The following is a 20,628-nucleotide window of genomic DNA, read 5'->3' as shown; positions in this document are numbered from 1 at the left end:
TAATAACTTAAGATCATTCAGCTTTGGCAGCATGCTGCATTAATAAATTAACACAGAAATGGGCTCTTTTTTCTATTTTGAACTCTGAATTGCATAACCTTTGCTGATACAGCTCAAATATGTTTGGATTCATACGGATTGAAAAGTGTTGCTTTTTGACATTCTTCATATTGAATTTACTTTGTCTGACTGACACACAACAGACAGACTAGATTTAGTCTAATTATTAAGGCACAAACATTGACCTTCATATGAAATAAACGTCTTATTGCTGTTTACTTGCATTCTGCTGTTGTGGAAGTATTAGTGCAATGGTCTTTTTTGGCAGAATTTCAATACTGGTTTTGCTGTACAAAGCAACTGTGTGTTGTTAATTTCAGGGCCGACCCCGCCGACACTCAAACTGCCCTTAAGGTTGGTTATGAGTGTCAAAAAAATGTCCTTTTGCCTGATGCATTTCATAATCTCGCGACATGACAGCCCTCCGTTGCACTGCACTTACTGAACAGCTGCTGAACTTTTTAGTGGCTGCCGCTGCTCCACTGTTGCCGTTAAACCGACTATCATTTATAATGTATTCTCTTATTAACAATGGATTACATGACTGCTAGTATAAGAAAATGAGGTACTTGTCGTGATGAATGAAGCAACAGAAAATAATCATCTGACTCTGTGGTGTCCCACGTAGCATCCTTCAGCTCATCGTTTTAGTTCTCTTTGCTGTTTTCAGGAAAATGACAACTTGTTGCTTGTTGCCAGGCACCAAATGGCAACCAGCAAAGCTCCACTGAGTGGCATGGATGTGGTGAAACAACAAACAGCTTTAGTAAGAAATAAGTAATATGTTGTGTTTATAGCTTGCAAATCAAGCTGGTAGGGGAGATGCATGCTGTAACTGTTACTTGAGGAGCAATGATTGAAGCATGGATCCAGTAGTTTGTGGTTTGGCTAGCTGCTCAGTTTGGCGGCTGTTCACCATTCAACTCCATCTCAAACAAGAATTATTGCCTTTGTTGTGGCAATTTAGTTAGAAATGCCGATCAATGTATTAAGCTTGTTTGTTGTTTCTCTTTGCATTTTAAGTTAACTCAATCTATCTAACTCTGAACTTTTGCTTCATTGAGTGATAATTCTCGTTTGGCATTTTAGGTCTGAACACTGAAGCGAAAGTGTTTTTGGGTTTGATATAATTTGTCCCAGTTGATAACCCCTTCCACACTTTATTCAGGTGTAAATTTAAAAAAAAAAAAAAAAACCCATAGCTTAATGGGTACTATTTAAATGATTTATTGATTAGTCTATGAATATTTTCTCGCGTAGTTGGTTTGTCTACAAAACATCAAAAATAATGGAAAAATGATTTGCGAGAGCCTAAGGTCCCCCCCCATGTTGTATAGTCATAAAAACGTATCCAGAATCACTCAGTTTAGGCATATAAAAGGGGCAAATTGTGAATGATTAATTGTTTAGCATAGGATAGTTGCAGATATCTGCTGAATCACTAATCATCTGATCTAAAAGTTCACTTTCTTGCAATGACTTTCAGTGTATTTCAGTTTGCAGAAGTAGACGCCCGCAAAACCTTCACCAAGGAGGGAAAAATACCAAACACAGAAAAGGGCAAGCATTTTTATTTAACATGTCTCTCTGTGGCCCAGGTCAGCCGAACACCTTAGTAACTGTTTGTCTCTGATCTTAACCTGCTGCTGTCTCTGGCTCTGTAGTCTGGGAATGCAGTGTTTCTCTTCGAGAGTATTTCTTCTCTGACGGAGGAATCTTGCACATATTGTTTAGAGAGCAGGGACCTTGGAGCAAACAGAGACAGAGGAAGTGAGTCATTGTGCTACTGCTCTTTTAAAGTTGCACTCAGAAACTTGCCCACCGCAAAAGGACACAAAGCCAAGGTGGGCTTGTGACCTTTAATGCATAGACGATGCGTGTAATGAGGAAGAAGTCTGGTGATGTAGGTGAGAAATGTGTTTAAAGGATGCACATTACGTCAGGTTTAATGAGCTGTTTCATGCTACAATTGCTGCTTATTTATTTTAATATACACGAGGACTCTATAGATGTGTGGTTAATTTGTCATAAGAGAGACGATGTCGAAGAATAGTGGGTCTTTATGTGCATTTCTGTGTCCATATGCTGTTGGTTTGCAGATGTGCACGTGGATGTCAAATCTGCATGATATCCTTTCCTGTTGTTTGCACAGATGGAGATATTTTTAGAAAAGTATTTCCAGCTACGACCTGAACCGGGTTTGTACGTACGTGCGCACCCTTAATTTACAGCTATTTTCAATTCCAACGAAACTGTGATCTTCAGCCACCTTCCTTTCATTCCAGTGACTAGACATCAATCAGGAGAGAAAATAAGTGCAACGCATAAGGTGTGTAAAATCTAAAAGGGGTGATCCCCCCTCCTCCCGACTTCTGCACCATACTTAATCAGAATTAATCATCACCCGTGGCCTACGGTATGTTAAAGCCTCTTTAATCTGGTGAGTGTCTATTTTTCAGATGAGTACACTCTTGTCCCTGAGGCTGAATTGGCCACTCAAAGCTCTGTTGAGCATAAAAATGACCATGTCAGACTTTTGGGGAATTAAGAAAATATCATGAATTTGTCGTAGCAAACATACTATGTATAGATTCTGTGTTTATCATACAATGCCTGTTGGACTGGAAATAATCTGTTTGTAGTTTCTTTATGTTGGATTTTTATTCTCATTGAATTTCATGATGCATCAAACATGGCCATGATAGTTTTAAAATTGACTCTCTGGAAGCGGTGAATGCCCAAACTATGCAAATCCCTCCTGATAGGATCTGGTGTGACTGCTTGGTTTTGCATCCGTCCACTCGCCCTGAATTAATGACTTTGGGCGTTTTACATAATTGTTTCATTTATTTTATCGCAAGCCTGTAAGCAGGTGCATGCATCGGAGATTTACGGCAGCATCCAGGTGCTGACACCGTTTTTAGAGCCCATTTGTGAGCTATTTTGGGTGAGCACCTCACATTTTCCCCTGACAGCATTTCACAGCTCAGCCGACAGTTGTGACGGGTAAAGGTCAGGGAGAGAAAATTGTTGAACCTAGGTGAATATAGTAGATTTAACCCTCGTTTATTAACAGGACCCAGCTCTCACTTCTGAGGTTTCGCTTTAAATAGTGAAGGATGGATGGAGGAGAAAGCACATGGCGGCTGAACAGGAAGCAGGGAGCAGCGTCACTTGTTTACATCCCGAAACACATTAAAGGATTATAAGCAGTCATTATCAAACCATCTTTTTCTCACCATTGATGCCTCATTTCCCCCATCTTCTGACTCTCTTACTTATAATCTATTTTCAAAAATTTCTAGTTCTCGCTTTTCTCTGTCTGATTTAATTTCAGCCCCTCCTTATTAAAGCTCTCTCAGTCGCCTTCCTTTGATGCCCCTCAGTCTCTCACTCTTTGAGCTTCTTTTCTCCCTCTTTGAAATCATCCATATCTTTCTTTCTCCTCCCTGAGTTTTCTGTCACAGAGAGAATATTTTGAAAATGAAGATCATACATCAAAAGCAGACAAAAGTGCTGGCTTTAATCTGTCAAGTAATCGTTCACTGAGTGAGTTAAGAGAACATAGTCCCGGGTGTCTAAAGCTGGAAAATGAGCTGTCACTGCACTGCCATGGTATTTAATCAACAGAACATGCTCCAATGCCGCAGAGTCATGTTCATTAAAACAAAGTGAGCTTTGTCACAAACGAACTGCAAGTCCGACCTTTTATCGAAGACACATTATTGCAGAAGACGTTGCCACGACTTTAGTTTTTCTGACCTTTTTTCTCAGTGAAGTCTGGAAAGTGAAATAGGGTTGCAAATACAAATGGAATAAATAAAAAATGATTGTTGAGTAGAGGGTAATCGGACAGACTATTTATGGTAAAACTCACCTGAACATTTCTTTATGTTTTTTTAATCTTTTCATGTAGTATTTATCTGGAATTGTATTAAATGATTTCACCATTTATCCCATATTGTTAGGATCGGACTGAGGTTAATGCTGGTTTTGCAGGAGCGCATATTGTGTTTGACTCTTTCACTTCGACTTTAAATCTGTGATTATGAAGAAAAAGTGTTGATGTTAAATTATCAAGCAGATTTGGATAATAATCATGTGACAGATATAGCATCCGTCTTGCTTTCATTTGCAGTTTTGCCTGGTTTGCATGTCTGTGGTTGAATTTTTCTTTTACATTTACTGGCCTGTACATACAGGGTGCCCATGAAATAGAGAGTCAGCTACTCTCACTGAACCACGCTGAATAAATACATGTTGAATACGTGAATGAAAAAAGTAACTACACGCTTAATCCTAGAAGCTTCAGGGGAAAGCAACTGGACTTCTCTTTTCGGTTCTTGAAGACGTTTCACCTCTCATCCAAGAGGCTTCTTCAATTCTGACAGAAGATGACTCCTACATCTTCAAAAACCTAAAAGTGAAGTCCAGTTGCTTTCTACTGAAGATCCTAGAATCACCTGGGAAGACTGAGAATCTACACAAATGTAGTCTGCTTACATTTTGGTTTTACAAATGAAACCCAAATATTCTGAAAATAAACAATTTCAGAAAATTTCCGTTTAAATTCGCTTTGGATTGAATTCCTCGTTGAAGTCCTATTTTATCACTGTTTATATGGCTATTTTTTCCTCACCCTGCTGATTCTCTCACCAATTTTGATTACAAAGTAGCTGTTTTGGTGTGAGAACAGAATTGAGAACGAAAGGTGCCATGTGACAATACAAATATTTTGCTGCACTTCAATATGTGGGTTTGTGCATTTTCGCATATGTTGTTTATTAATTGAAAATGCCACAAATGCACTGTTTAGTCAGATGTGCTCATTTATTTATTGCTAAACGTAAAACAGCAGACCAGTGTTTTTGTTGTTTTTTTGTTTCTGTCGCTTGTGAGATTTGATGCAGGTTTGATGAAAACTTCAAAAGTTCAGGTTAAAATTCAAGAACTTACTGTATGATCACAAGCTTCAGAACAGCTGCTTAACCTATAATGAGATTTTTTTTGTAAATTTGACCCTTGACACATAGGCATTTTGGTTGTTAACACATCTGATTGCCTTTGAATGCAGCGTGTCCCAGCCTGTCACACTGTGTACCAGGATTTCAGGTTCTCCAAGTTACTCTACTGGTGTCACACTGACCTTATCCTCTGTGGGTTTTTTTGTCCTCCAGTACCGGATTGGGCAGCTGTACATGATCAGCAAACACAGCCATGAGCAGAGTGATCGAGGGGAAGGGGTGGAGGTCGTCCAGAACGAGCCGTATGAAGACCCGGCGCATGGTCAAGGACAGTTCACAGAGAAACGAGTCTACCTCAACAGGTCAGTGGAATGTGCTCCTGCTAGATTACTGCAAACCATGTGAGGAATTCATAGTGTGGGGGGTTCTTTTAGACTCTGTTGACACTTGATTAATGGAAGTTCCTGACCATTTTTACATGTGATCTCTTTCCTGGGAAGAATCTTCTTACCTACAGGACATATTCTGCATTTGTTTGTTTAAGAAAAAAAAGATTTAAAAGAACAGCATTTGCCATAATTGTTGAAAAGTTAACAAAAAAGAAATGGGGGACACCCTAGAGAAACTTTTAACAGTAAATTCAAGAAATCTTTCACCACACAATTTATCTCCTCAAAAAGCCAAATGAACCAAATGTCTCTTTGGCCCATTGTCTTATAAGCTTGTTCACTGCCTGAGACTTCCTGTTCTAAACTCACTTACTCAAAAGAACAAAGCAGGTCCTTGATTTTTCCCAAAGTTTATTAATCCTGGAGCACAAAGTGGAACGTGTAGCTGCGTATCAAGAAGCCTCAGTCATTTGATAAGGTTGTGAAGGTTCATACATGTGCTGAGTTACTTATCCACCACAGCTTTATTTATCACCCTATACTGATGCATCTCACTGCATCCCATTAGCCTTTTTGTGGACCTTGTTCCTGCACACCGACAGTTTTGTTGCAGGAGACTAAACATGAATCAAACAGCTTAGAAAAATAAAAAGAGGCAAAGAAAGTACCAGCAGGATGGAAGGAGACACAATATGGACAAGAGCGTGAGAAAATGGAAAGAGGCAAAGATGCTGTGAGCCGTTTGTCTGAGCACAAATACCTGTGTCAGCGCTCACTATGCCGGGGAACTAATTATGTTGAGTCAGCACAGCTCGGCTCTGCAGAGGAGACCAGGAAGGCTGCACACAGAGATGAGTTGGGTTTCCATTCAGGTGTTTTCATTCACTTTGCTCCATATTGAACTAAGAATATAAATGGGGCATTTTATTTACAATTATTCAAATTCAATCAGTTGCGCTAGGCTCTATGTAGACAGTGAAGCAATCATGGAGTGAATAGTCAACAAATTAAAATTGCGCATTAGATAAGGTTTGGGCCGCTGTCCTTGCATACCAAATCTAAACTATTTACAAACTTCCAAACTGAAAGAAAAGTCAATGCATCAATTGTGTGTGTTTTTTTTTTTGTGTGTGTGTGTGTGTGTTTTCAGCTTTGTTTATGGGAACTATGGCCAAAAGCCATAAAAGTGAGCACATCTGCGCTCTTGAGGGTAGTTAAATGTTTCACAATTTAGGATTTGTAAGATTTCACAGCAAACTCTCATCACATGGAGGGGATTTTATTTGAGGCAAAGCAAGACGGAGAGAAAGGAATGAACCAGAAGACAAAAAAAAAAAATCAGTAAAAGAATCCAGCCATGCAGACTCTCAAATTTTTCTTTCCATTTCCATGTGCCGTCTAGGTAGAGAAGTACAAAGTAGCTTACATTTTCTTAGGATTAAATGTAGACGTGCGTAAGTAACACTGATGTGACATAATGTGGTTGCACAACTTTTCCTACCAAAAAATGAAAAGGGGATTTATTAACCATTCGCTCCACACCGACCCCTGGCAAACACATCTAACACATCGCTCACTTCTGAATGAAAAAAGAAAGAGAACACATATGGGAAGCAGACAAAAGCTGCCATCTGCAGATAAAGATCAGGAAATAACCAACCCCACAAGTGATTCCTGGATGCTCGGAGATCAAGAAATTTCTTTGGGCAATGTAAGATGACGATAACGTTGTGAAGAATCAATACATAACTTCACCGTAATTAACTATTGTTCTGCTCCATTCAACTGCTCATCCATCTGGCTGCGCAGCGACTAAACATTTAGCTTCGATTCACCAGCAGGGAAGTCAATCTGGACCTGCTCTGTGAAGCTTCACCCACCTCATTAGCTCCCACATTCTGCCTCATGCAGGACTTCACCATTTAGCCTGATCCCATCCAAACTGAACGCTGTTTTGCACGTTTGTTCTATCGCTAACTTTCATTAAGAGCAGAGGGCATCATATGATTGATTAAAGTGTTGCATTTTCTTGAATGTGGTCTCCTAAAACAGGGTGTCTTTTTTTTCATTATTTTTTTAAAAATACACACACTGGCTTTGGCATGAAAGCAGCCACCCGTCATGCTCGCACGCTTGGCTACATGGATTCTATCTCGCGGCAGATATTGGCAAAGATCTTTAAAAGAACAAGGAGGGAATAGGAGAAATCAACAGATGGAGGTGTAGGAGGAGCGTCAGTCTCTTTTGTTGGGGGAGAGAGGGGGAGAGAGCCTGCCAACATTCCCAGAATGCGACTGTCAAACACGGATTTTATTCACAGCGATCACGATGCAGTGAGCGCCATTTTTGTCTGAACAGATTTTCTGTCAGTCAAATGAGATGGAGATGAACGCAGGCTGCATGGAAACCATAAAAAAGTTCTGAATGCAGCCACAATTTTAACTTTTTATTATTATTTTTCGTTCACAGCTTACGATTAGAGAATGTGAAGTGCGTAAAGTCCCTTGAGAGCACATATTGGCAGTATCTTGAAACTCTATGAACAATGAACACATGGTAGATAATACAGGGGGGCTCAGGGAGCCAAAATGGGTTTACTGGCTTTTAACAACACTCAGTCCAAGGATGAAACTAAAGGAATAGTTCAGCATTTTGGAAACAAACTTATTTGCTTTCTTGGTGTAATTTGGATGAGCAGATGGATATGATTCATATATATTTAAATAACATTTAGGAAATGCAACGTGGAGTAAGGCAAGTTAAGCGTCATGCTAATTGTTTTTGCTTGATCCAGAAGGAAAGCTTCTTATTCTCCATGACTAATCTGCAAGAGAAGTCTGTCATAAAACGTGATTTACTCTGATTTTAGGGGTCTTAGATAGACGATTTAAAAAAAAAAAAACTTTCAAAATACAAAGTTTGATGACATGCAGGCTCCACATGCGCACAGCAGAATGAGTGAGGAACAGGTGAGAAACACTGAAAACAAAGATCTGGTTGCAAAAAGACAAGCAGCACTAGTTGTGTGGCAATATTTTGGCTGCTAAAAGGATGATGTTGACCAAAAACAGGTACTGTTGGAAGGTATCGCAACTTTTGTCACAACACGAGGCAACATGACTAATTTCTTTGACGATTTAAATCATCGCCACAAAACCACCTCTAGTAGTTATCTATAGCAGATACACTAAATATCACCATGTCAGTTTTTTAAAATGCCATGCACGTCTAATCTACATGCTAAATTTGAAGCTAAAGCAAGAAACATGTTGCCTTAGCACACACACAGCAAACTGAGGGATACAGTGAGCCTTGTTCTGTTTGAATAATATGCCTACCAGAGGCTGAAAGCTCACATTAACACATCATATTTTGTTTGTTTTTGAATAGTCCGTGGATGCCCCAAAATGACAGATTTTTATGATTTTTTTTTTTTTACCAAATAGTGGATGGGTTTTTTTTTCTGCCTAATGATTTATTTATCAAAATCAAAAAGTCAATTTACTATATAGGACTAAGGAAAGCAGCAATAACATCACAAATGTGAATTCTTAATTCAAATTAATTCTCTAATTCTTAGATTACCTGCATTTATGGCTTTAGAATATCTAAAATATCCTGACAAGCTGTCCTTTTAAAATATTTTAGACAATGAAAAACTGCTTTCATAAAGTTATCCCTTATACAGCTGATGTAGCTTCCCGGGAAAGTAAAATGAAAAGCCGTTATTCCTGCCTCATTTCTACCATTGATCTATCTTTAAGTTAAGGCCCTTTACTGCTACAATGGAACTCCTCTTTAACCAGGTGATAAAAAATTATGATGGTTCTGGGAACCTTCCAGATTACATTTAATAAGACAACAAAACAACTGCCTGCAAGATTTGTGTGCTTTTAATGTTTTTTGGTTCTACATCAGTCCAGAGGTCCCATAAAAGTCCTTATGCTCCACTGAGATCGCATTGTGTGCAGAAAAATGTGTTTTTGTTCTGTTCTCCTCCCTAAATCAAAGCTTTTTAGGATCACACATTTTACGCCCTTCCCCTCATATATTTTTTTCACGCTCACAAGTGGAACAAATTTTTTGATGATTGCTGTGATAAAGGGAACAATTTCACCCCCACTGCTCCTTCACTGGCACAGTCTCTCTCCTCATTGGTCTCTGTTCATCTCTCTGCAGTAAATTACCCAGCTGGGCTCGAGCAGTGGTTCCCAAAATCTTCTATGTGACAGAGAAAGCCTGGAACTACTACCCTTACACCATAACAGGTAGGTACAGTGCAAATGGGTTTGTCCGGCTGTTGGCCACTCGCATCAAATTCAGTTAGCTGCTGGAACAGAAAGAGCCTGCAACCCTCTCTAATACTAGTCTGGTGTAGAAACCGTGGACGTGAGTAGCCTGGAACTGCAGCCACATAAATCATTTTTATTGTAAAAGTCTGCTTCTCAACTGGTTTTCCAATTTTATTTCATTTTTTTGTCAAGACATCATTTTTTCGCCACTCATAACAAACACTCTACTGGATGTTTTTAGTGAATATGAGTCAGGTGAAAAGACTTTTCAAGAAGGATGAAGCAGACACACATTTCTAACACATTTTCTTTGTGCAGCCGATATGTTGTATAATTCAGAAAGCTCTAATGCTCAATTTTCTGCTGCTCTTTATGTAATTTCTGAAGGACATATGGAGGTTTAACTATGGCTTATAGCAAGTATGGGCACATAAGTATAAGCTGAATGCTTAAAATTGGAAATGACAGCTTTTATAGCATCATACACACGTGGACAAAATTGTTGGTACCCCTCAGTTAAAGAAGGAAAAACCCACAATTCTCACTGAAATCACTTGAAACTCACAAAAGTAACAATAAATAAAAATTGATTGAAAATTAAATAATCAAAATCAACCATCACTTTTGAATTGTTGATTAACATAATTATTTAAAAAAACAAACTAATGAAATAGGGCTGGACAAAAATGATGGTACCCATAACTTAATATTTTGTTGCACAACCTTTTGAGGCAATCACTGCAATTAAACGATTTCTGTATTTGTCAATGAGCGTTCTGCAGCTGTCAACAGGTATTTTGGCCCACTCCTCATGAGCAAACAGCTCCAGTTGTCTCAGGTTTGATGGGTGTCTTCTCCAAATGGCATGTTTCAGCTCCTTCCACATATGTTGAATGGGATTCAGATCTGGGCTCATAGAAGGCCACTTTAGAATAGTCCAACGCTTTTCTCTCAGCCATTCTTGGGTGTTTTTGGCTGTGTGTTTTGGATCGTTGTCCTGTTGGAAGACCCATGACCTGCGACTGAGACCAAGCTTTCTGACACGAGGCAGCACATTTCTCTCCAGAATGCCTTGATAGTCTTCAGATTTCATCGTACCTTGCACACTTTCAAGACACCCTGTGCCAGATGCAGCAAAGCAGCCCCAAAACATTACTGAGCCTCCTCCATGTTTCACCGTAGGGACAGTGTTCTTTTCTTCGTATGCTTGGTTTTTGAGTCTATGAACATAGAGTTGATGTGCCTTACCAAAAAGCTCCAGTTTGGTCTCATCTGTCCAAAGGACATTCTCCCAGAAGCTTTGTGGCTTGTCAACATGCATTTTTGCAAATTCCAGTCTGGCTTTTTTATGAGTTTTTTTCAGCAGTGGTGTCCTCCTTGGTCGTCTCCCATGAAGTCCACTTTGGCTCAAACAACGACGAATGGTGCGATCTGACACTGATGTACCTTGGCCTTGGAGTTCACCTTTAATTTCTTTGGAGGTTGCTCTGGGCTCTTTGGATACAATTCCAACGATCCGTCTCTTCAATTTGTCATCAATTTTCCTCTTGCGGCCACGTCCAGGGAGGTTGGCTACTGTCCCGTGGGTCTTGAACTTCTGAATAATATGAGCCACTGTTGTCACAGGAACTTCAAGCTGTTTAGAGATGGTCTTATAGCCTTTACCTTTAAGATGTTTGTCTATAATTTTTTTTCGGATGTCCTGGGACAATTCTCTCCTTCGCTTTCTGTTGTCCATGTTCAGTGTGGTACACACCTTTTCACCAAACAGCAGGGTGACTACTTGTCTCCCTTTAAATAGGCAGACTGACTGATTATGAGTTTGGATACACCTGTGATGTCAATTAAATGACACACCTGAGTTAATCATGTCACTCTGGTCAAATAGTTTTCAATCTTTTATAGAGGTACCATCATTTTTGTCCAGGCCTGTTTCATTAGTTTGTTTTTTAAAATAATTATGTTAATCAACAATTCAAAAGTAATGGCTGTTTTTGATTATTTAATTTTCAATAAATTTTTATTTATTGTTACTTTTGTGAGTTTCAAGTGATTTCAGTGAGAATCGTGGGTTTTTCCTTCTTTAACTGAGGGGTACCAACAATTTTGTCCACGTGTGTATATATATATATGTGTGTGTCTATATATATATATATATATATATATATATATATATATATATATAAACATGAAACACACCATTTATCAATGTCAGAACCGTAAAAAAGATAAAAATCTTTGGATTTTTGTACTTTACGGCAGTCCTTGAACTACGTTTTGCTAATGTGCTGTTCTGTGGAGAACCTTAAACAAATCTTAAATTTGGATTGGGACATTTTCTAAAAAAATCCACAAATTTTACATGTCTCATTTAAAAAAAAAAATTTAAAAAATGCCAAAATAAATTATTTGCTCTAACCAGATTCTGTGGGGAATTTTTTTTTTTTTTAAATCTCTCGCAACTGCGCAGCATTAAAGCTGCTGTCCGGAGTTTCCGTTTGTTTTCAATTTATGTATCATTTTTTTAACAAAGCTTAAATGTGTTAGTCTAGTTCGATACTATAATATAATGTTAGTATGACGCGATATGAAAATTTATTCCTGAGCTCCGCCTTCCTCTCATAGACCCCCATGTTATTCCAAAAAGCGCCGGTCGCTGCCGACCAATCAAGTTCGAGCTTCAGCTTTGTCATGCTGTCAATCAACGGTTACGCGCACAGCAAGCAAGCCCATGCAGAGGTGGGCGAGCTACGCACTACGCAACCGCGCGCACATTTGTTTTGCTTGTGGAGGAGAGAGCATCAGGGATCAGCAACTTCCAGAAAAGTTACCAATCCCACGGCTTGTCAGGCCAAGAGACTGCAGGACGTTTTTTGGCTCGGGGTGCTCGCGTCGCTCCCCGACCACGGCCTCCATAGCCCGCCTGACGGCTTCGTTTAGATGCCCGACCTCTGGAGGAAGATGTTGGGGCGTCTGAGACATACTCTTCGTCAGAGGAGTCATGCAATTCTGAACTCTAGATAGAAATAAATAAACAATGTAACACATATACACGCGTAAATGCACTAAGTTTGATAAACAATGTCATCAAGAGGGATACACGAGTGTAATCACATGTTGAAACTTTACTCGTTCGTCCTAGCAGATTCATGTTATTTTGGTATTAGGACAAGTTAGACTCAATACAGCATTCTAACGTAATTCCTTTATTATTTACTAAATGTGCTAAATGTAGAAGAGTGGAAAACAGCAAAACAGGCCAGATGCTGCAGCACTCCGGGCACTTCTCTCATGTACTGCGCGCGTGCACAAATAAAGGGGCGAAATCAGAGGGAGGGCGGGGGGGACCAACAGTGTTTTGGGAGACGCTGCGATTCAAACTCCTGACAGCAGCTTTAATGACTCAGTTGTGGCCGACAGTTATGTGACATAAATTCTGGGACTTTTTGGCTTGATTGGGCTGAACTGCAGGCTGTGTTTACACAGAGCAGAAGGTACAAGCACGGAAACAAACTAAAAATGTAAGTAGTAAGTACCATTTTTTTTGGTAAGACCTGTGAAATAATATTTCACATGTTGATTCCATTATTTTTCCACTTTTTGTAAGTGTGACGTTCACTGTTCCAATTTTTTAAAATTATATATGACATTTTAACTGTGTCATGCTACACAGAAAACATTTATGAAGTCTCTCCACTTTTAGCCATTTTTGTGCTGGTTTAAGAGATGCTGGACTTTATATTGCAGTGAAAAATGAGCCCACAGTGAGTAAAAATGTGACCGTAATAGAAAAGGCCCCAGACACTGCTTGGGGTTAAATGTCAAAGTCCAGAAGCTCCTGTAGATAAGAGGAAGGAGAATTTTTCAACATCAATTAATATTGTCTTAATATAAACCACGAAAGATCAGAACAGCAGAAACTATGGATTCATGCCACAATGCTGACACGCAACATTTTCAAGTAAGATAACATGAGATCGAGCTTTATTAATGAAATTCTCGAAGGAGCGCAACGATGACACACTGATCGCACCGTCAGTCACAGCTTTGCAGCTTTCTGTTTGTCACCGTTTCAGTTTACTGGGAACGCATGATGTGAGAAAACACGAACATGCGACTGACACATGAACATGTTAGAGCCGACACATGTTGACAGTTTTGCCATGATGCAAATGCTTTTTTAGCCACGCTGACTCGCAGTGAGCGCTGCAGTGGAATAAGCTTCTCTGCGTGAATCACCCACATTGCAAGCAACCAGTAATCAGGAGTGCAACGATCAGAGCCGCAGTACCAGAACATATTCCTGTGATGCTTTAATAATCCGGATCATTAAAGAGGAGCCTTACAAGATGAGAAACATAGATAAAAAGGTATCTGTTTTTGATCGGAGGCATTTGAGAAGAAGGCCATCGAGGAGGGGATGATGTGCGGTGTGTGACAGTCACGATTTTCTAGTTTCTATATGTGTCACATTTATTTTTGTGCGTCATGGCCTTAGCATTTTCTGTCATGCTGTGAAAACCCTTCTTTGAAGGTTGTGAAACTAATTGTGTCTCTGCTGTGTTCTCCCTGCTCTGACCTGACGCCCATCGATGCTATCTGAAGAATACACTGTAAGTATCCCCAGTGCACATTTCACATGTTTTATTTTACAGCCATTCAAGCGTTTTTGTTTTGTTTTTTTAAAATATTTAGAGCCAATGGAATGCATTGCAAGAAATAAAATAAGTGAATTCTTGATTATGTAATGTTGGATCTGTAGCCACAAATGATGCAAAACTTTAAGAAAACCAAAAATCTTCTTTCTCCAACTTTAATTTGAGCATAAATATGGAAAACATTAGCCTTGTCCAACATCACGGCTGTGTGCTTACTCTAAACTGAGTCATCTTGTCTTTATTTTGAAAGATATGACAGCTTGAAATGTCAAATGACACAGAAATGCAAACATTAACATATTAAAGCATTTGTGATTCACTCTTTCTTTAATAGTGTCTGTTTACAGACTTAAATTATTCAGTATTATGCTGTTTCAAGTGTAGCCTCATTATCTGGCCGTTACTGAATTCTTTCACAAAATGAAAAACAATTAGGTTTGCGAGCGACAAAACCTGCATCGTCTTCGTCTGCAGTGATCAAAGCAGCACACACACATACATACAGACCCAGCAGTGAGCACGTCTTGGCTAACAAGCAGAGCTGGTCATGTGACCTGTGATTAACCCTTGGAACAAACGAAGCTCTGGCAAAACAAGCTGACACATTTAAGACGCACGTGCACATGATTAGGTTTAGCTATAAGGCCTCTGCTGGGCAGAGTGAGAAATGTCAGCGCTGTGAGTCACACTGCTTTAGGGTGTGGGGAGAAGAGGGGAAAGAGGACATTAATGTGACGGCGACAGAATGCCCGATATTGTCTCCATTTATGTGTGGGAGCCTTTTGTGTTCATGTATGAGTCAGTGTAAATACACCCATGCAAGATTATTATTTTTTTATAGTCACAAAAGTCTTGAATTGTTTTTTTCTTTTGTTGTTTTTGACAAGAGGTAGAAGCAGAAATATTGCACTGTCACAGCTCAATTGGTTTCGCACTGTACACTGAAGACAAACATACAGAAAGTTCCAACAGCAGCTTTGACAGGCGGCGGTGATGAAAAATGTTACAACAAAGCATGTAGCAATGGCAACTTTTATACAAGTGTCTTTCATAAAATAGTTCAAATGTAACTCCAGACAAGCCAACTTGAGTTGATTATCACAAGAGTGTCAGAATAGAACAGACTGCTTGCCACTTCTATTTTTACTCTTTAAAAGATTTAAAACGCAGAAAAAGACAAGTGTGACACATAAGGCTTGCTTTTTCATTGTTATTCTTCTATTTTTACTCTTTAAAATGTAACAAAAACTGCAAACTGCGACAACTATGATACGCAAGGCTTCAGATTTGTTGTTTTTTTTCCCTTTCTTCATCCACAGTGTTCATTCCTGCCCAAGTTCTCCATCCACATAGAGACAAAATATGAGGACAACAAAGGATGCAATGACAATGTGAGTGCACTGTGTGATCGGAGCTTTGGATTGTGGTTTGGGTGTTTCCTGAAACATGCTCAATGGAGCTCTCTAACAAGGAGTGTTGGATGAATATTCTGTGTATCTGCTCTCAATTGCATGCACTCTCCAGAGTTGCTCCAGATAGCCAAAGGGCAGATGGTGTCCTATAGTTTCAGGCAAATGTGAGATTTTGAGCTAAACAAGCAAACCCCATACCTATTATTAGTCATGGTAATTTGCTCCACTAATAGCCTAGCCAGTGCTGGATTTTAGAGGCTGAAAGTTATATTTGACTGCTGAAATAAAATAAAGACTATCATATTTAACCAGTTTTAATTACAACAACATGCGCCCTGTTTCTATATCATGTTCCTCAGTTGATATAAACACCAATACTGCTAATGTCAGCCCGGTCAGTTAATCACTCCCACTCAAATCTCTCAGCTCAATGTAACCGCGCTGTCTGGCTCCTCTCTCTTCTCTTTACAGAAATACGTAAAGCAAAATAAGCCAATTCAAAACAAAACGGCACACAGCGTACATATGGTAGAAAACAAGATGTCTGCAAAAGCTATGCGAGTCAAGTTATCCTGGCAGATTTGGCCCTCATGTGCAATCCCATCATAGCATAATGCCAGCTATACATGAGCCTTGAGAGCCTGCCAAAAACTGCTCCACTTGTTGGACAGTTAATTTCATTTGGACTGCTGGGCTACTCGCTCTCCACGCTCCACTTTATAAAGGTATTAGTCATCAAATGAAAGGCTGCCAATGCTTGGACACTGAGAAAGAGGAATGGTAGGATCGGTGTGCAAGAGACAAACGGCTTGAAATATATCATGGCGGGCCGCTGGCAGCTTCATCTTACTGCATCTTCATATTTTGCAAATGGCTCCCAAAGCTTCGAGTGTGGCGTTGGCATGTCTGAGTAGTTTGTAAGCGCTCATAAAGCAGGAAGACACAAATGGACAGGCTGTCACAGCGCATTAAACACGTGGGAATGGTTCAGATTGTTGCTTGTTTTATCTGACAAGACAATGCGACAGATGAAATTAATTAGATTAAATTGCATTTTAACAAAATAAATAGCTTCAAGCAGATGGATTTCATGGATTAAAAACTAAGCAAAATCATGGCTGTCTCCCGTAAATGAGTGTTTGTGTGTGTGTGTGTGTTTGATTGTGACAGTATTTTACTAAAAGCAACTGTAAAATGTGTGATCCACGTGCACACTCCCAACGACAGTGATTCAATAATACAGCTGCACTACTTTGTCACATCTTCAGGGCATATAAACAAGAGGCTTTACATGTTTAATGACATTGTACAACCGCTTCATCAGATGTGTGTATAGAAATTAGAATGCAGCGGTGTGCGGCTTTGTTTTGGAATATTTTAATATGACAACAGGCTCCATAAACAAGTCTCCCCATGTGTCCATTCTTATAACATAGCATACACTCGAGTTGTCTTCACACTGTGTAAGCTCTAAAAACAAGTGAGGGAAGTGAAGTGAAGGCCTGAAATGTGATGGAAAGGAATCGGAGATAAAGAGAGGGATGAAAGAGGGGGCAAAATGAAAGAAAAGCAAGGAATGGTGCAAGTGAGGGAGGAACATCGTGGATATATGGACAGGAAGTGAGTGGGTGTGTGAGTGGATATGATGCACGTTTTAAATGGAGGGTGTGGTACATGACACACAGGATTCCACACACACACACACACACACACGTATGAGCACGCTCGAATGTAGACTCCTGTTGTTCTTGTGATCCCTCCAAAGGCTCCTAAACCGCACAGCAAGCAAAATGAGAAAACACATCTGTTTCTTTATTCTTCTTGTTGCCGTGCTGTACTTTATACGCCTTTCAATACAATTTAAGTTTTTTTGTTTCATCCATAAAACTAAATATGACTAAAATGACCGTGAACTGCCTGCATTTTGTGTTTGCGACAGTTGTATGCACAGAAGAATCTGACAAGATTAAGTGTGGCAAAAAATGCTGGCCTGCTCAGTAGAACAGTGCAGACAGCTAACGGGGTACAGCCCAGGGGCAGATAGATTTTGAAACTGCCTTGATTGAATTGATGTTTCTACGACAGACAGAATATTCTTCTGTTGCGAGAAGCAGTAAAAGACCTATAATTAATTCCAAGGTAAAAGTAGGTGCGTCCTGTGCACGTGCAAACCAAAACAATGCGAGACATCTTTCTGTCTGCAGTTGAGGTGTGCTTCATTCATTTAAGCTGCCAATGAGTTTACTGTTCATTTGTTGTCATCTCTCACTCTGCCAACCTCCTCCTTTGTGAATCAACTTTCTGTGTCAATGCCTGAAGTCTTTTTGCTCAACTGTCTTTTGAGAGGTCTACAGAAAATGTTTGCTGCTGCAGGGATTTTCTTCTAAAGCTTATAATAGTTGCATCAAATTCAGTTTTGCCTTTGATTCATTATTGCGTTCACTGATTTCCATTTTGCAGAGAAACACTCGCTGCAGATATTTTCCTCTTCTTTTTGGTCTCATCTTCTCACGCAAATCATCTTTTCTTTTATCACCTTTCCTCTCAGTTCCTACTCTTTTTACCTTCCATCCCAAGAGCATCTTGAGAAAGCTGTTGTACCCTTCAAATGATTTACGTGCCACACCGTTTAGTCCATGAGCCATAAAACTGTGATCAAAACGTTTAGAAAGCGTTGTTCTGGTCATAAAGAGCAAAGTTTTGCCAGTTTTATTTGGCGTTTGACCATGAATATCTGAAAAAACTTCAAGCAGCCTGCCTGTGTACTGTAGATGAATTAAAGTGAATCCCTTAAATGAAGCCTGTGACCTTTAACCTTTGATTATAGATGGACTAAAAATAAATATGAACACATACATGCATTAATGTAATAATATGCTGCATCCATTCAAGCATGAAATGTTTATACTCACTTCAGCCGAATGTAAAATAATCGGCTGCATAAGAAACAATCAAGGAATAACACTGAAAAATAGTTAAAGCACAGAAGGAAAAAGGATGGTTGCGTTCATCACTTTTTCTGCAGTCAGCTGACTTATCCACATGTGACACAGTAATTGTAGTCAGCACTGTGTCATTTAGTGCAGCATCAAATTGAAGACCCGGGTTTAGAGCAACCCCTAATGGTTGTGTAGACAATTACAATGCATTCCTGTAGTGGCTTTGTGAGGAGTGGAATTTATGTGACAAGAAGCGCAATCAAGCACTTGCATTAGTATGAATACCTTTCGGCGCCGCACTTGAGTATATTTCTGACGTGTTTTTATGCACGAGGGTTACTGTGATCGACACATGGAGGCTGCTGCTAATGCTGGCACACCGATCTGTTCTGTTTTCAGATCTTCGACACCGAGCTGAAGGAGCAGGAGAGGGAGGTGTGCTTCGTCGACATCGCCTACGATGAGATCCCTGAGCGCTACTATAAAGAGTCTGAGGTGAGCTTGTGTATGTGTGGAGATGCTTATGGCTGTGGGGTGTTAGCACCAGCAGAGGTGGTGTAAGTGTACGGTTAAATCTGGAAGCAGTCGTAAAACGGTGTGATTTAGAAGCGGCAGGATTATCGTGTTGTGAATTTCCTTAGATTGCTTTTTCTCTGTAAGCAGGTTTACTGTATGTCCCATGATTTCCAGTGGAAAAGCTCTTCTAGGAGGATGCTCAGAAGGAGAATAGTAACGTATTTGGTATTATTGCCATCTGTTAATGTCCAAACACGCCCCAGTACAAATTTTTTGGGACTTGAGACTTCAGTCCCACTTATCATGCAGCTGCACTCGCTACTTTAAATGCCTCTCCCATCTCTCACTTGCGTTCGTCTGCAGTTTGAAAGCCTTTTAATTAATTCAGAATCTGTGAAGTAAGAAAGCTGGTCTTGATAGCTGTTTCATAGCAGATTGCCTCAGCTCTACTGAGCCCTGATTGAGATTTCCCAACCAATAGAGGGCTTAAAGCAAATAGTATTTAATAGTGGCATTGCAATCATGCATCTAAATTTAGACCTTCCCTTAAGTCCATCTCCACTGGGACACAGAAACAACGTTGCCTGGAGGTTTTAGTTAATTATTGCAATATCAAATGTGTGTGCTCATTCCCCCGACCATTGCAGGACTTGCGATATTTCAAGTCCCAGAAGACGTCACGAGGGATGCTTCAGGAAGGCTGGAGGGATACGCAGGATCCCATCATGTGCTCGTACAAGCTGGTCACTGTCAAGTTTGAGGTTTGGGGCCTGCAGACACGAGTGGAGCAGTTTGTACACAAGGTGAGACGTCAACCGAAGGATAGACGTTGGCCTGTTACTATAGTTCAACTTCCTCAGATTTTTCACGATTTTATGCATTTTGAGATATTTTGCTTTGTTAGACTAAATTTATTTCTTTAGATCCTTTTACCCAAACCTTTTGGTGCTACCTAAATGATAAGACTGACATTATTCTGCTTTATTATTATTATTATTAGTAGTAGTATTATTATTAAAATGCCATCAAAATACTAAGTCAGCTCTTCCCTATACCTTGTTTGTGGCATTCCTGAGCCAAAAAGTTCTTAGTGAGGATATAAATCATTTAGAAGAGGTTTCTTTAATCATAAAAATAGAGAGTATTACTTCATCAGGATTATTGTTTAATGTCACACACACACACACACACACACACACACACACACACACACACACACACACACACACACACACACACATGGACAGAAGATATAAAATTAATAAAATGTACTTAAAGGTTACATTTAACAAACGATTTATTTCTTTGGAAAATAATAATATTGATAATGATAAGTGAAACCTACATGAATATTTGCAATTTGTTACTGTATGTGTGTAGTTCATCATGTTTGTTTCA

General features: G+C 39.6%; 1 protein-coding gene across 1 annotated transcript in view; it reads left to right on the top strand.

The window, feature by feature from the left end:
• The window catches only part of LOC110958749 (phosphatidylinositol transfer protein cytoplasmic 1), an 82,955-nt gene that overhangs the window by 55,793 nt on the left and 6,534 nt on the right, over nt 1–20,628 (top strand). Inside the window, exons 2-7 of the mRNA XM_051945374.1 lie at nt 5,238–5,386; nt 9,593–9,681; nt 14,311–14,318; nt 15,683–15,754; nt 19,114–19,209; nt 19,878–20,033. Of these exons, the coding sequence (XP_051801334.1) occupies nt 5,238–5,386; nt 9,593–9,681; nt 14,311–14,318; nt 15,683–15,754; nt 19,114–19,209; nt 19,878–20,033 (570 nt within the window). The remainder of the gene's footprint in view (nt 1–5,237; nt 5,387–9,592; nt 9,682–14,310; nt 14,319–15,682; nt 15,755–19,113; nt 19,210–19,877; nt 20,034–20,628) is intronic.

The sequence above is a fragment of the Acanthochromis polyacanthus genome, chromosome 3 (genome assembly GCF_021347895.1).
Source record: "Acanthochromis polyacanthus isolate Apoly-LR-REF ecotype Palm Island chromosome 3, KAUST_Apoly_ChrSc, whole genome shotgun sequence".
Classification (NCBI taxonomy): domain Eukaryota; kingdom Metazoa; phylum Chordata; class Actinopteri; family Pomacentridae; genus Acanthochromis; species Acanthochromis polyacanthus.
Note: the sequence above shows the minus strand (reverse complement) of the source record. Positions and strands in the feature narration are given on the sequence as shown.